This window comes from Staurois parvus, unplaced genomic scaffold (assembly GCF_062004578.1).
Source record: "Staurois parvus isolate SC_StPar_1 unplaced genomic scaffold, SC_StPar_1.0 ptg002113l, whole genome shotgun sequence".
Taxonomy (NCBI): Eukaryota; Metazoa; Chordata; class Amphibia; order Anura; family Ranidae; genus Staurois; species Staurois parvus.
Window position 1 is genome coordinate 3,751,854 of NW_028319909.1, and position 13,147 is coordinate 3,765,000.

General features: G+C 40.4%; 1 protein-coding gene across 2 annotated transcripts in view; it reads left to right on the forward strand.

The window, feature by feature from the left end:
* Positions 1-5,782: 5,782 nt before the first annotated feature.
* Positions 5,783-13,147, forward strand: part of LOC149432740 (H-2 class I histocompatibility antigen, K-D alpha chain-like) — a 15,526-nt gene continuing 8,161 nt past the window's right edge. Inside the window, exons 1-2 of one of the 2 annotated variants that reach the window (XM_089664965.1) lie at positions 5,783-6,122; positions 9,148-9,444. In XM_089664965.1, the coding sequence (XP_089521091.1) occupies positions 6,071-6,122; positions 9,148-9,444 (349 nt within the window). In that variant the 5' untranslated portion in view covers positions 5,783-6,070. The remainder of the gene's footprint in view (positions 6,123-9,147; positions 9,445-13,147) is intronic. The other variant, XM_089664964.1, reaches the window with a different exon arrangement.

A 13,147-nucleotide genomic window follows, 5' to 3' on the forward strand; every position in this document is an offset into this window, starting at 1 on the left:
CAAATGCAGGTTGGGATGCACCAGGGGATGCAAGTTAGGATGCACAAGGGGATGCAGGTTGGGATGATCCAGGGGATGTAGGTTGGGAAGCACCAGGGGATGCAGATTGGGATGCACCAGGAGATGTAGGTTGGGATGCACCAGGGGATGTAGGTTGGGATGCACCAGGGGATGCAGGTTGGGTTGCACCAGGGGATGTAGGTTGGGATGAACCAGGAGATGCAGGTTGGGATGAACCAAGGGGATGCAGGTTAGGATGAACCAGGGGATGCAGGTTGGGATGCACTAGGGGTGCAGGTTGGGATGCACAAGGGGATGTAGGTTGGGATGAACCAGGAGATGCAGGTTGGGATGAACCAAGGGGATGCAGGTTAGGATGAACCAGGGGATGCAGGTTGGGATGCACTAGGGGTGCAGGTTGGGATGCACAAGGGGATGTAGGTTGGGATGAACCAGGAGATGCAGGTTGGGATGAACCAAGGGGATGCAGGTTAGGATGAACCAGGGGATGCAGGTTGGGATGCACCAGGGCTGCAGGTTGGGATGAACCAGGAGATGCAAGTTAGGATGCACAAGGGGATGCAGGTTGGGATGAACCAGGAGATGCAGGTAGGGATGAACCAGGGGATGCAGGTTGGGATGCACCAGGGGATGCAGGTTGGGATGAACCAGGAGATGCAGGTTGGGATGAACCAGGGGATGCAGGTTGGGATGCACCAGGGGATGCAGGTTGGGATGCACCAGGGGATGCAGGTTGGGATGCACCAGGGGATGCAGGTTGGGATGATCCAGGGGATGCAGGTTGGGATGCACCAGGGGATGCAGATTGGGATGAACCAGGGGATGCAGGTTGGGATGCAGGTTAGGATGCACCAGGGGATGCAGGTTGGGATGCACCAGGGGATGCAGGTTGGGATGCACCAGGGGATGCAGATTGGGATGCACCAGGGGATGTAGGTTGGGATGCACCAGGGGATGCAGGTTGGGATGCACCAGGGGATGCAGGTTGGGATGAACCAGGGGATGTAGGTTGGAATGCACCAGGGGATGCAGGTTGGGATGCACCAGGGGATGCAGGTTGGGATGAACCAGGAGATGCAGGTTGGGATGAACCAGGGGATGCAGGTTGGGATGCACCAGGGGATGTAGGTTGGGATGCACCAGGGGATGCAGGTTGGGATGCACCAGGGGATGCAGGTTGGGATGCACCAGGGGATGCAGGTTGGGATGATCCAGGGGATGTAGGTTGGGATGCACCAGGGGATGCAGATTGGGATGCACCAGGGGATGTAGGTTGGGATGCACCAGGGGATGCAGATTCGGATGCACCAGGGGATGTAGGTTGGGATGCACCAGGGGATGCAGATTGGGATGCACCAGGGGATGTAGGTTGGGATGCACCAGGGGATGCAGATTCGGATGCACCAGGGGATGTAGGTTGGGATGCACCAGGGGATGCAGATTCGGATGCACCAGGGGATGTAGGTTGGGATGCACCAGGGGATGCAGGTTGGGATGCACCAGGGGATGCAGATTCGGATGCACCAGGGGATGTAGGTTGGGATGCACCAGGGGATGTAGGTTGGGATGCAGCAGGATTCTATACTATTTCCTTTCACTCCTCCCTAGGCAATTACATAAATAGCTATGGAGGGAGGCGAGGGGAGGTGCAAAGGAGCTGGGACAGCACATACAGCAGAAAAGGAGAGGTTCATGCCGTGAAACGTTGAGACTGTACTAGGGAACTGACTGTCCCTGGAGTTGCTGAGTTTTCTAGCAAAGTTAAAGGCATCTTGCAAGTGAATAAAATAAATAATTTTTAAATATATTTAAAATCCTTGACTTTTCTGTGCTTTTACCTGTGATTTTTTTTATAGGTTGGTGACAGGGTCTCTTAATACTGTATTTTCTTTCTCACCAGTCTATAAGAGGTCCCAAGGTATGATGGGGTCCTACCGCATCTCTGCTTTCCGAACCTGTGAACTGTTGTGGTCTCCTGAAAATGGGTCTCCATCTACGAATGTGCCGATGTCAGCATAAATTGCAAAATGTGGAAACCACAATAGGCCGTCTCTATGCAGATACCAGAACGCATGACCTATCTATCGCCCTTTGTAGTTACCACCCCCCCACCCCCCTAATCACAGGGAATTCACATGCAGTTGGTGCCGGTTCCTTTTTTAGATCATTATCTTCCAGAAACATTGTCATAGCAGCATGGATCAGATCAGCAGACTTCTGATCATTCTTCATTGGGTGCAAGCAATGTCTATAGGTAAGTGGGCTGCACTGGACTCCACGGGAAGGGTCCAATGAAAACGATTCTTCTGGTGTGGGCGGTCATTGGATATTATGCGTGGGATTTGACACCTTTTGGTGATGGCATAGTTAGTGTCGGAATATGAAAAATTAAAATGAATAAAAAAAATACAATGTATCCTCTAAATCTTAGGGCTCGTTCACACTAGGCTGTTTTGCCAACGCTTGCCAAACGCCCCTATAGCGTTTGGCAAGCGTTGGTCCGGTGTTTGCGGAGCGTTTTTAACGCTCGGCAAACGCTCCGCAAACGCTGCATGCGCGGTTTAGCGGCGGTTGCTAGGCGTTTGCCGAGCGTTAATAATGCCCCACAAACGCCTATAATGCATTTGAGTGGTGTTACCGCTCTGCAAACACCCCGCAACCGCGTCGCAACCGCACCGCAAACGCCGGCCGGGCGTTTGCGGAGCGGCACCATAGACGAGAATAGGAGGCTTCAAAGCCTCCTGACTCGACCAGAGGCGTCCGTTTTGCCGCGACGCAACGCGACGCGACGCAAACGCTCCTGTTAGAACAGCACCATGTGCTGTAATGTGCAGAATTGGCAGAGGCGTTTGGGAAGCGGTAAAAACGCTTCCCAAACGCCTCTCTGCCGCCTGCACACAAGGCTAGTGTGAACGTAGCCTTAAGGGGAGCATTATTGTGTGCCTAATGTATACTGCATGCAGTGCGAATACACGCCGCCATTGTAAAATCGCATTTTTTTTATACAAGATGCTACAGCTTGTTGCGATGTGTTGACGTGCGCTGTAATGCGATGCCAAAAGTACAGTACGTCTACATTTTTCCCCAGCATACATCAACGCAATGTTTTGGTGTGAATATGGCACATAGATAGCAATAGCATCCTTGCTTGCGCTTGCATCGATCAACATAGCTTGACGCACTATCAGGGGTAGGCAACCTGAGAGCCGCAGGACTACAAGTTCCATCATGCCTCTGCAAGTCATAGCTGTAACTGTCAGTTTTGTAATCTTTGCAATGCCTCATGGGAAATGTAGTTCCACAACAGCTAGAGAGTCGCAGGTTGCCTACCCCTGCACTAGGTAGAAAGGAGCCCCAAGATGATCCAGAGAAAGGCAAAGACCATTACAAAGCATCGTCCATATTTTTTTTTAACTGATTTCTTTGGGACCTAATTTGCTATTAGTTGAATTAAATCTAAACCTAATTTCATGGTTTGTTTTGTTTAGGTTTTTTTTTTGTATTTTTTAATTATTTTATTTTCTTCTGGAAAACTATTTTATGTTTTCACTGCTTTACAGTAAAAAAACCTTTTTTACAGAGATTACATTTTTTTTCTCAGACTGCGAGGTGCATCTGTCCTAATCTGCCTTTTCTAGGAAGTCAGCAAATTCAGTTCTGTTGATTTTTCTTAACCTTTCTGAAAAGGTGCTAACAATTTCTAATAAAAAATAAAATAAATAAAAAAAAAAAATATATATATGTATATATATATATATATATATATATATATATATATATATATATATACACACACAGGGTCATTGGTTCGAATCCCAACCACGGCACTACCTGCCTGGAGTTTGCATGTTCTCCCTGTGCCTGCGTGGGTTTTCTCCGGGTACTCCGGTTTCCTCCCACACTCCAAAGACATGCTGGTAGGTTAATTGGCTCCTGTCTAAATTGTCCCTAGTATGTGTATGTATGAATGTGAGTTAGGGACCTTAGATTGTACTCCCCTTGAGGGTTAGGGACTGATGTGAATGTACAATATATATGTAAAGTGCTGTGTAAATTGAGAGCGCTATATAAGTACCTGAAATAAATAAATAAAATAGTAGCAGTACATTATTATAGGTAGTAGCAGTAGTGGTAGACAGTATTAACAGTAGTTTATTATTATTAGTAGTAGTAGTAGTGGAAGTAGTATGTTATTATTATTATTGTTAATATTTATAGCAATAGTAGTATGTTATTATTATTATTATTGTTAATATTTATAGCAGTAGTAGTATATTATTATTATTATTATTATTATTATTATTGTTAATATTTATAGCAGTAGTAGTATATTATTATTATTATTATTATTATTATTGTTAATATTTATAGCAATAGTAGTATGTTATTATTATTATTATTGTTAATATTTATAGCAGTAGTAGTATGTTATTATTATTATTATTGTTAATATTTATAGCAGTAGTAGTATGTTATTATTATTATTGTTAATATTTATAGCAATAGTAGTATATTATTATTATTATTATTATTGTTAATATTTATAGCAGTAGTAGTATGTTATTATTATTATTATTATTATTATTATTATTGTTAATATTTATAGCAGTAGTAGTATGTTATTATTATTATTATTATTATTGTTAATATTTATAGCAGTAGTAGTATGTTATTATTATTATTATTGTTAATATTTATAGCAATAGTAGTATGTTATTATTATTATTATTATTATTATTGTTAATATTTATAGCAATAGTAGTATGTTATTATTATTATTATTATTATTATTAATAATATTGTTAATATTTATAGCAGTAGTAGTATGTTATTATTATTATTATTATTATTGTTAATATTTATAGCAGTAGTAGTATGTTATTATTATTATTATTATTATTATTATTGTTAATATTTATAGCAGTAGTAGTATATTATTATTATTATTATTATTATAATTATTGTTAATATTTATAGCAGTAGTAGTATATTATTATTATTATTATTATTGTTAATATTTATAGCAATAGTAGTATGTTATTATTATTATTATTGTTAATATTTATAGCAGTAGTAGTATGTTATTATTATTATTATTGTTAATATTTATAGCAATAGTAGTATGTTATTATTATTATTATTGTTAATATTTATAGCAGTAGTAGTATGTTATTATTATTATTATTGTTAATATTTATAGCAGTAGTAGTATGTTATTATTATTATTGTTAATATTTATAGCAATAGTAGTATATTATTATTATTATTATTATTGTTAATATTTATAGCAGTAGTAGTATGTTATTATTATTATTATTATTATTATTATTGTTAATATTTATAGCAGTAGTAGTATGTTATTATTATTATTATTATTATTATTATTGTTAATATTTATAGCAGTAGTAGTATGTTATTATTATTATTATTATTATTGTTAATATTTATAGCAATAGTAGTATGTTATTATTATTATTATTATTATTGTTAATATTTATAGCAGTAGTAGTATGTTATTATTATTATTATTATTATTATTCTTGTTAATATTTATAGCAGTAGTAGTTTGTTATTAGTATTATTATTATTAATATTATCATTAGTAGTAGTACTATTTTATCATTACTATTATTTTTTAATTTTCTTTTTGGTATTGTTAGTCAATCTATTTCTAGGTGGAATGTGCTCTGAGCATTTGTTGTTTGCAATAAATATAACTTTTTTTTGTACTGTAAGCCTCATATATCTTCTTATTTCTCCAGTGCTGGCCAATCTGGATGTGACTCAGTCACCCCCGTCACTGATCGCAGCTCAGGGAGACCAGGCTAAGCTGAGCTGCCTGTTCTCAGCATCTGATCCTCACGTAAAAGGGGCCGTTTCATGGTATAGGACCGCCCCCGAGGAGAACCCGAGTTCCCACCATGTCGTCCCTCTGAAAGGCCGATTCTCGCTCACCTACCCACGGACCTTCCTGAGTGAGGGAGACGGATCATTGATCATCAGTAACATCAGCTGGAAAGATGCGGGGATCTACTACTGCAGAGTCCTGATGTGGGAGCAGGAGGAGGAGCAGGGGAACGGCACCCGCCTCATTGTGTACAGTAAGAAAACCTTCAGGACTACACGGTTCCACATTTAATGAGGATCTCCAGCCCAAAGCGTCTTTTGTTAGTTGTGGATAGAGAGGGGGAAGGCTTAGAAGACAGAGTTTAGGCCAGAGTCACCTATACATTGCCCCCCACCCCTCCCCCGATACATTTCCCCTTTAAAAAAAATTGAAATGCAAAAAAACGCGTTGCAGATCAGTGAGCATTAACGGGCATTGTTGAAAGTTTTCATTGTGCATTGTTGCACATTTTTGGTGTGCGTTGTCATGCTCTTTGTATATACAGGCATCATAACGCTCATTGACAGGCGCTGAAGCAGTCATGATGCATTTCTGTGCATTCTAACGTGCGTTGATGAAGACCTCACCCTCGGTTCACACCTACGCCCTAATAATCTTTCTTCATGAATCTTGACCAAAATGTATTCAGTTATCTTTTTAGTAAAAAAAATAACCCTAATAAGTTTATAACCAAAAATTATAATTTTTCAGAATTTTTTTTTACATTTTTATTTTATTTTTTTATATTATTATTTATGTTTTTTTTTTTTTTTTTAACATACTGTCACCCTAGCAGTACAGTGATACCATAGTGACACTGTACTACTTGTGGGGGGTGATGAAGATTTTTTTTTTTTTTTTACACTGATTGCTTTTACACCCATAAAGGCTGTAAAAGCAATAATTTCTCCTTCTCTCTGGCTGCATTCTTGCAGCCATTGAGAAATACTGCGCGAGCTGTGATTGGTCACAGCTTGTCACATGGTACAAGGCTGTTGTGAATGGCCTTGCACCATGTGACCTCTGTGATCATTCACAGATTTCACACATAGTAAGCAATGATGTCAGAAGTGACATCTTGCTTACTACTCTTCATTGGCCAATCAGTGATCACATGATCAGGACCTCACACAGAGGTCCCGTACAACGGTCGGTGTTCAAAGGACACAGCGTGCACCGGATCGCGGTGCCGCACGCTCCCAGGGAGCGCGCACAGGCTAAAATGGCGGGCGCCGTTTATGAATGGCAACCCACCCCTGCACTGCCACCGCCTGGCCGTTTATATACATGGGCCGGATGGGAAGAGGTTAATGGAATAAAGTTGTATCTGGACCCCTTAGCAGTGGTGTGGAGCAGGGGTGGACTGACCATTCGAGCACTGGGGCACTGCCCGAGGGCCCAGGGTCAGTAGGGGGCCCCATGAAATGCCCCTGGTACCTTTTTTATAGGCTTTTTTGAGTGTGGGCAAGGACACAGGGGCCCCATGATCCCCTATTGCCCGGGGGCCCCATGAGTTGTCAGTCCGCCCCTGGTGTGGAGCTTCAATTTCAACGGTGGAGATCCTCGGGGGCGTAGCAGCCGCCTGCTCAGGAACCAGACCATCTACACCGACATCAACACCTTCAGCTAACAATACCAGTGGAGTGGACCTGCGGGTCCAGCGCTGTCTTTCAACTTTCCTAAACTCTTCAATGAGACACAGAAAGTAATCCAACACAATCTGACTTCAGCTAATTGCACTACAGAGGACGCGTTTCCCAGTCTTTTCACTTTCCAAGCCCTGTCTCTGTAAATAACTAACACTGACTGCGGGAACATGGAGGTGGAGTGGGTCAGGGATTTTTTTTCAGAAGGAACGTGGGGGAACACAGTACCGCCACCTCCAGCACTGAATGTATGTAATGGCAAGGGGTATGGTGTGTGCTGCAGGGTCTATTGGGGATGTTTTTGTGTGAGGGTCTATTGTTGCTGGTGGGGATCTATTGTTGCTGGGGGGTCTTATATTGCTGTCAGAGATCTACTGTTAAGGGGGAGGTTTCCAGATGCTGGAAGGTCTATTGATGCTGGCTGCTGAGGGATCTATTTTCACTGGTGAGGATGTTTTTGTGTGTGAGTGTAATGTTGCTGAAGGGGATCTATTGTTGCTGGGGGTCTTATATTGCTGTTAGAGATCTACTGTTAAGGTGGAGGTTTACAGATGCTGGAAGGTCTATTGATGCTGGCTGCTGGGGGATCTATTGTCACTGGTGGGAATGTTTTTGTGTGTGAGTCTATTGTTGCTTAAGGGGATCTATTGTTGCTGTGGGGTATTTTATTGATGTTAGAGATGTACTGTTAAAGGGGGGGGGGGTTGCTGGCTGGAGAGTCTATTGATGCTGGCTGCTGGGGGATCTATTGTCACTGGTGGGGATGTGAAGGATCTATTGTTGCTGGGGGTCTTATATTGCTGTCAGAGATCTACTGTTAAGGGGGAGATTTACAGATGCTGGAAGGTCAATTGATGGTGGCTGCTGGGGGATCTATTGTCACTGGTGGGGATGTTTTTGTGTGTGAGTCTAATGTTGCTGAAGGGGATCTATTGTTGCTGGGGGTCTTATTTAGCTGTTAGAGATCTACTGTTAGGGGGGAGGTTTCCAGATGCTGGAAGGTCTATTGATGCTGGCTGCTGGGGGATCTATTGTCACTGCTGGGGATGATTTTGTGTGTGGGTATATTGTTGATGAAGGGGATCTATTGTTGCTGTGGGGTCTTTTATTGATGTTAGAGATTTACTGTTAAGGGGGGGGGGGCTGCTGGCTAGAGAGTCTATTGATGCTGGCTGCTGGGGGATCTATTGTCACTGGTGGGGATTTTTTTGTGTGAGGGATCTATTGTTGCTGGGGGTCTTATATTGCGGTTAGATATCTACTAAGACTAAACTTGCTAACACTATGTAGTAGGGGAGGACAGAGGAAAATACCAAAATCCCTTAGTAAACAAGCTGTAGTGGCCCAACACCACCACTAGATGTCAGCATACTACAAAAAAATAATAGCTTCAAGCATCACAATACAACACACATATGAAAGTAGGGAATTGGGGGCATTAGAGTTGTAGGAGTGCTGTATTGGTCTAAAAGGTCCCCTAACCCTGGGCTTTAAAGGGCCACACACCAGCTGTAAGTTTCTAACTGATGTTGCACAAGAGGTTTTGGAATGCCTTTGGGAACGCCTAAACGATTGCTATGATTTTTTTAACAGCTCGTCCATCACAGCCAGAAATTTACCGAAAATTGACAACAAAGAGCGAGGAAGGGCTGAGCCTGACCTGCAGGACTTCTGGATTCTACCCCGGTGACATCACCATCAGCTGGAACAGCACTGACCTATCCCTACCAGAGTCGGGGCCCCTCCAGATATGGAAGTCCCAGCATGGCATTGCTCAGGCTGACCTCCCTCTCTTCCTCCCCGCGGGATTCCAACTGCAGCGGCTGGAGGTCAGCTGCATCGTCCACCACCATTCTCTGGCAGAGCCGCTCTGCGCCAACTACTCCCACAGTAAGTGCCGCGCTCATATTCCGCGTTTTGCCGAAAATGACCCATTTAGTCTTTGCTTGGACGTTCATGAAAATTTGCCAAAATTTTAAACACCGTAACCATATTCAGGGTGTCACATGAAACGTTGTCACATTCCATGACCCCCGCCCTTCATACCAGCCCGGAGGTGGGATGGAAACGATGCAGGACCCTACGCGTTTCGTCCAGGATCCAGCGTTCTACATGCTGAATGTTCACAGGAATGACTTCTGTGGGCTGGGAAACACCACGGCCGGGAGGTTCTAGTGATGTTGACTGTGGGGGGGGGGGGGGGAACTATTGTTGCTGGAGGGGGTTTCTATTGTTGGGCTGGGAACCACCACGGCCGGGATCATCACTGACGGACGTACGGCCATCTTTGAAACATTTCCACCATTCAAACGTCTTCCTGCGGTTGAGCATCTCATCACCGTACCGCGTTTGAAGTCTTCTGTAGATATCTGCGAGTTTTGCGCCTTTGATACGTCCCCACCACGCACTGTTCCATGTACGCACTAACGCTGTTGTCTGCCATCTTGAATAACGGTCCCAGGACTGACCCACCACATGTGCGCCCCCTATCAGTAATAGGACACACTTGCCACTTACTACTGCGTGTACCGCCGCACCAACATCCCTTTTTATACCTGAAAAATGAAAAGTCCTGGTCCTACTTGGATGCCCCTTGCAATAAGTAGATACATTTATATATGTTATCGTATCATTTTTATGTGTATGTTTTTATGTTATATTGTAAAGCGCTGAGCAAACTGTTGGTGCTATATAAATCCTGTATAATAATAATAATAATAATATATAAATCCTGTATAATAATAATATATAAATCCTGTATAATAATAATATATAAATCCTGTATAATAATAATATATAAATCCTGTATAATAATAATAATATATAAATCCTGTATAATAATAATATATAAATCCTGTATAATAATAATAATATATAAATCCTGTATAGTAATAATAATATATAAATCCTGTATAATAATAATAATAATAATATATAAATCCTGTATAATAATAATAATAATATACAAATCCTGTATAATAATAATAATAATAATAATATATAAATCCTGTATAATAATAATAATAATAATATAAAAATCCTGTATAATAATAATAATATATAAATCCTGTATAATAATAATAATATATAAATCCTGTATAGTAATAATAATATATAAATCCTGTATAATAATAATAATAATAATAATATATAAATCCTGTATAATAATAATAATAATAATAATATACAAATCCTGTATAATAATAATAATAATAATAATAATATATAAATCCTGTATAATAATAATATATAAATCCTGTATAGTAATAATAATATATAAATCCTGTATTATAATAATAATAATATATAAATCCTGTATAATAATAATAATATATAAATCCTGTATAGTAATAATAATATATAAATCCTGTATAATAATAATAATAATAATAATAATATATAAATCCTGTATAATAATAATAATAATATACAAATCCTGTATAATAATAATAATATATAAATCCTGTATAATAATAATATATAAATCCTGTATAGTAATAATAATATATAAATCCTGTATAATAATAATAATAATATAAAAATCCTGTATAATAATAATAATATAAAAATCCTGTATAATAATAATAATAATAATATATAAATCCTGTATAATAATAATAATAATATATAAATCCTGTATAATAATAATAATAATAATATACAAATCCTGTATAATAATAATAATAATATATAAATCCTGTATAATAATAATAATAATAATATACAAATCCTGTATAATAATAATAATAATAATAATATATAAATCCTGTATAATAATAATAATAATAATATATAAATCCTGTATTATAATAATAATAATATACAAATCCTGTATAATAATAATAATAATATATAAATCCTGTATAATAATAATTATGTTTATGTTATAATTTATTATGATATGTTTATATATGTACTGTATATAAACTCCTAGTGGATGTAACATTCAGGATCTGCCACTAGATGGCAGCAGATCAATACACAAATGTGCAGGATCAATACTCCTACATCAGGAGCTTATAGCTATAGTTCACCTTTCCTATAAAGTTTAGAAATGTGCCCCTATTGTAAAAAAATATTTAAAGTTCACCTTTTTGGCAAAAATAATAAATGCAAATTTTTTTGCAGGTAAAAAAAAATGTGCATTTATTATTTTTGTCTGCAGGAGCCTGGAAAGCATTGCAACAGCGATCAGTAGATTGCTGAGGCCATGCAGGTCTCCTGCAGATATGTCAGAATATCTGCTTGCTGTACAGGGATGTACGGGATGTATGGGATGTACGGGGTCTACAGGATGTGCGAGATGTATGGGGTATCTACGGGGATGTACGGGATGTATGGGGATGTACCGGGTGTACGGGATGTATGGGATGTACAGGATGTATGGGGTGTCTACGGGGATGTACGGGATGTATGGGATGTATGGGATGTATGGGGTGTACGGGGTGTACGGGGTGTATGGGATGTATGGGGTGTACGAGATGTACAGGGATGTATAGGGTGTATGGGATATACGGGGATGTATGGGGTGTACTGGATGTATGAGATGTATGGAATGTAGGGGATGTACGGGATGCACGGGGTATACGGGATAGTTCACCTTTTGTACAAAGTTTAGAAATGTGCCCCTATTGTAAAAAAATATTTAAAGTTCACTTTTGGCAAAAATAATAAATGCAAATTTTTTTGCAGCTAAAAAAAAAATGTGCATTTATTATTTTTGTCTGCAGGAGCCTGGAAAGCATTGCACCAGCGATCAGTAGATTGCTGAGGCCATGCAGGTCTCCTGCAGATATGTCAAAATATCTGCTTGCTGTACAGGGATGTACGGGATGTATGATATGTGCGGGGTGTATAGGATGTGCAAGATGTATGGGGTATCTGCGGGGATGTACGGGATGTATGGGGATGTACGGGGTGTATGGGGTGTCTACGGGGATGTACGGGATGTATGGGGTGTAAGGGGTGTATGGGATGTATGGGGTGTACGAGATGTACAGGGATGTATAGGGTGTATGGAATGTACGGGATGTAGGGGATGTACGGGGTATACGGGATGTACAGGGATGTATGGGGATGTATGGAGTGTACTGGATGTATGAGATGTACTGGATGTGTGGGATGTACGGAATGTACCAGATGTATGCGATGTAGGGGGTGTACGGGATGTATGAGATGTACAAGGTGTACGGGATGTACGGGATGTAGGGGATGTACGAGATGTATGGGATGTACAAGGTGTACGGAATGTATGGGATGTACGGGATGTAGGGGATGTATGGGATGTACAAGGTGTATGGGATGTACGGAATGTATGGGGTGTACAGGATGTATAGGGATGTACGGGGTGTAGGGGATGTACGGAATGTATGGGGAGTACGGGATGTATGGGGATGTACGGGGTGTAGGGGATGTACGGGATGTACAAGGTGTACGGGATGTACGGGCACAGGAAGCTTCAACAAACTACCATGATGCTCCACAGCACGGTGGTAGTTCATTGAAAGTTACAAGCCGACAGCCGCCAAGGCACTCATTCACAGAATTCACAGTCAACTGGTGAAAATCGGGAGCTGGTTGGACTGGTTCCTGA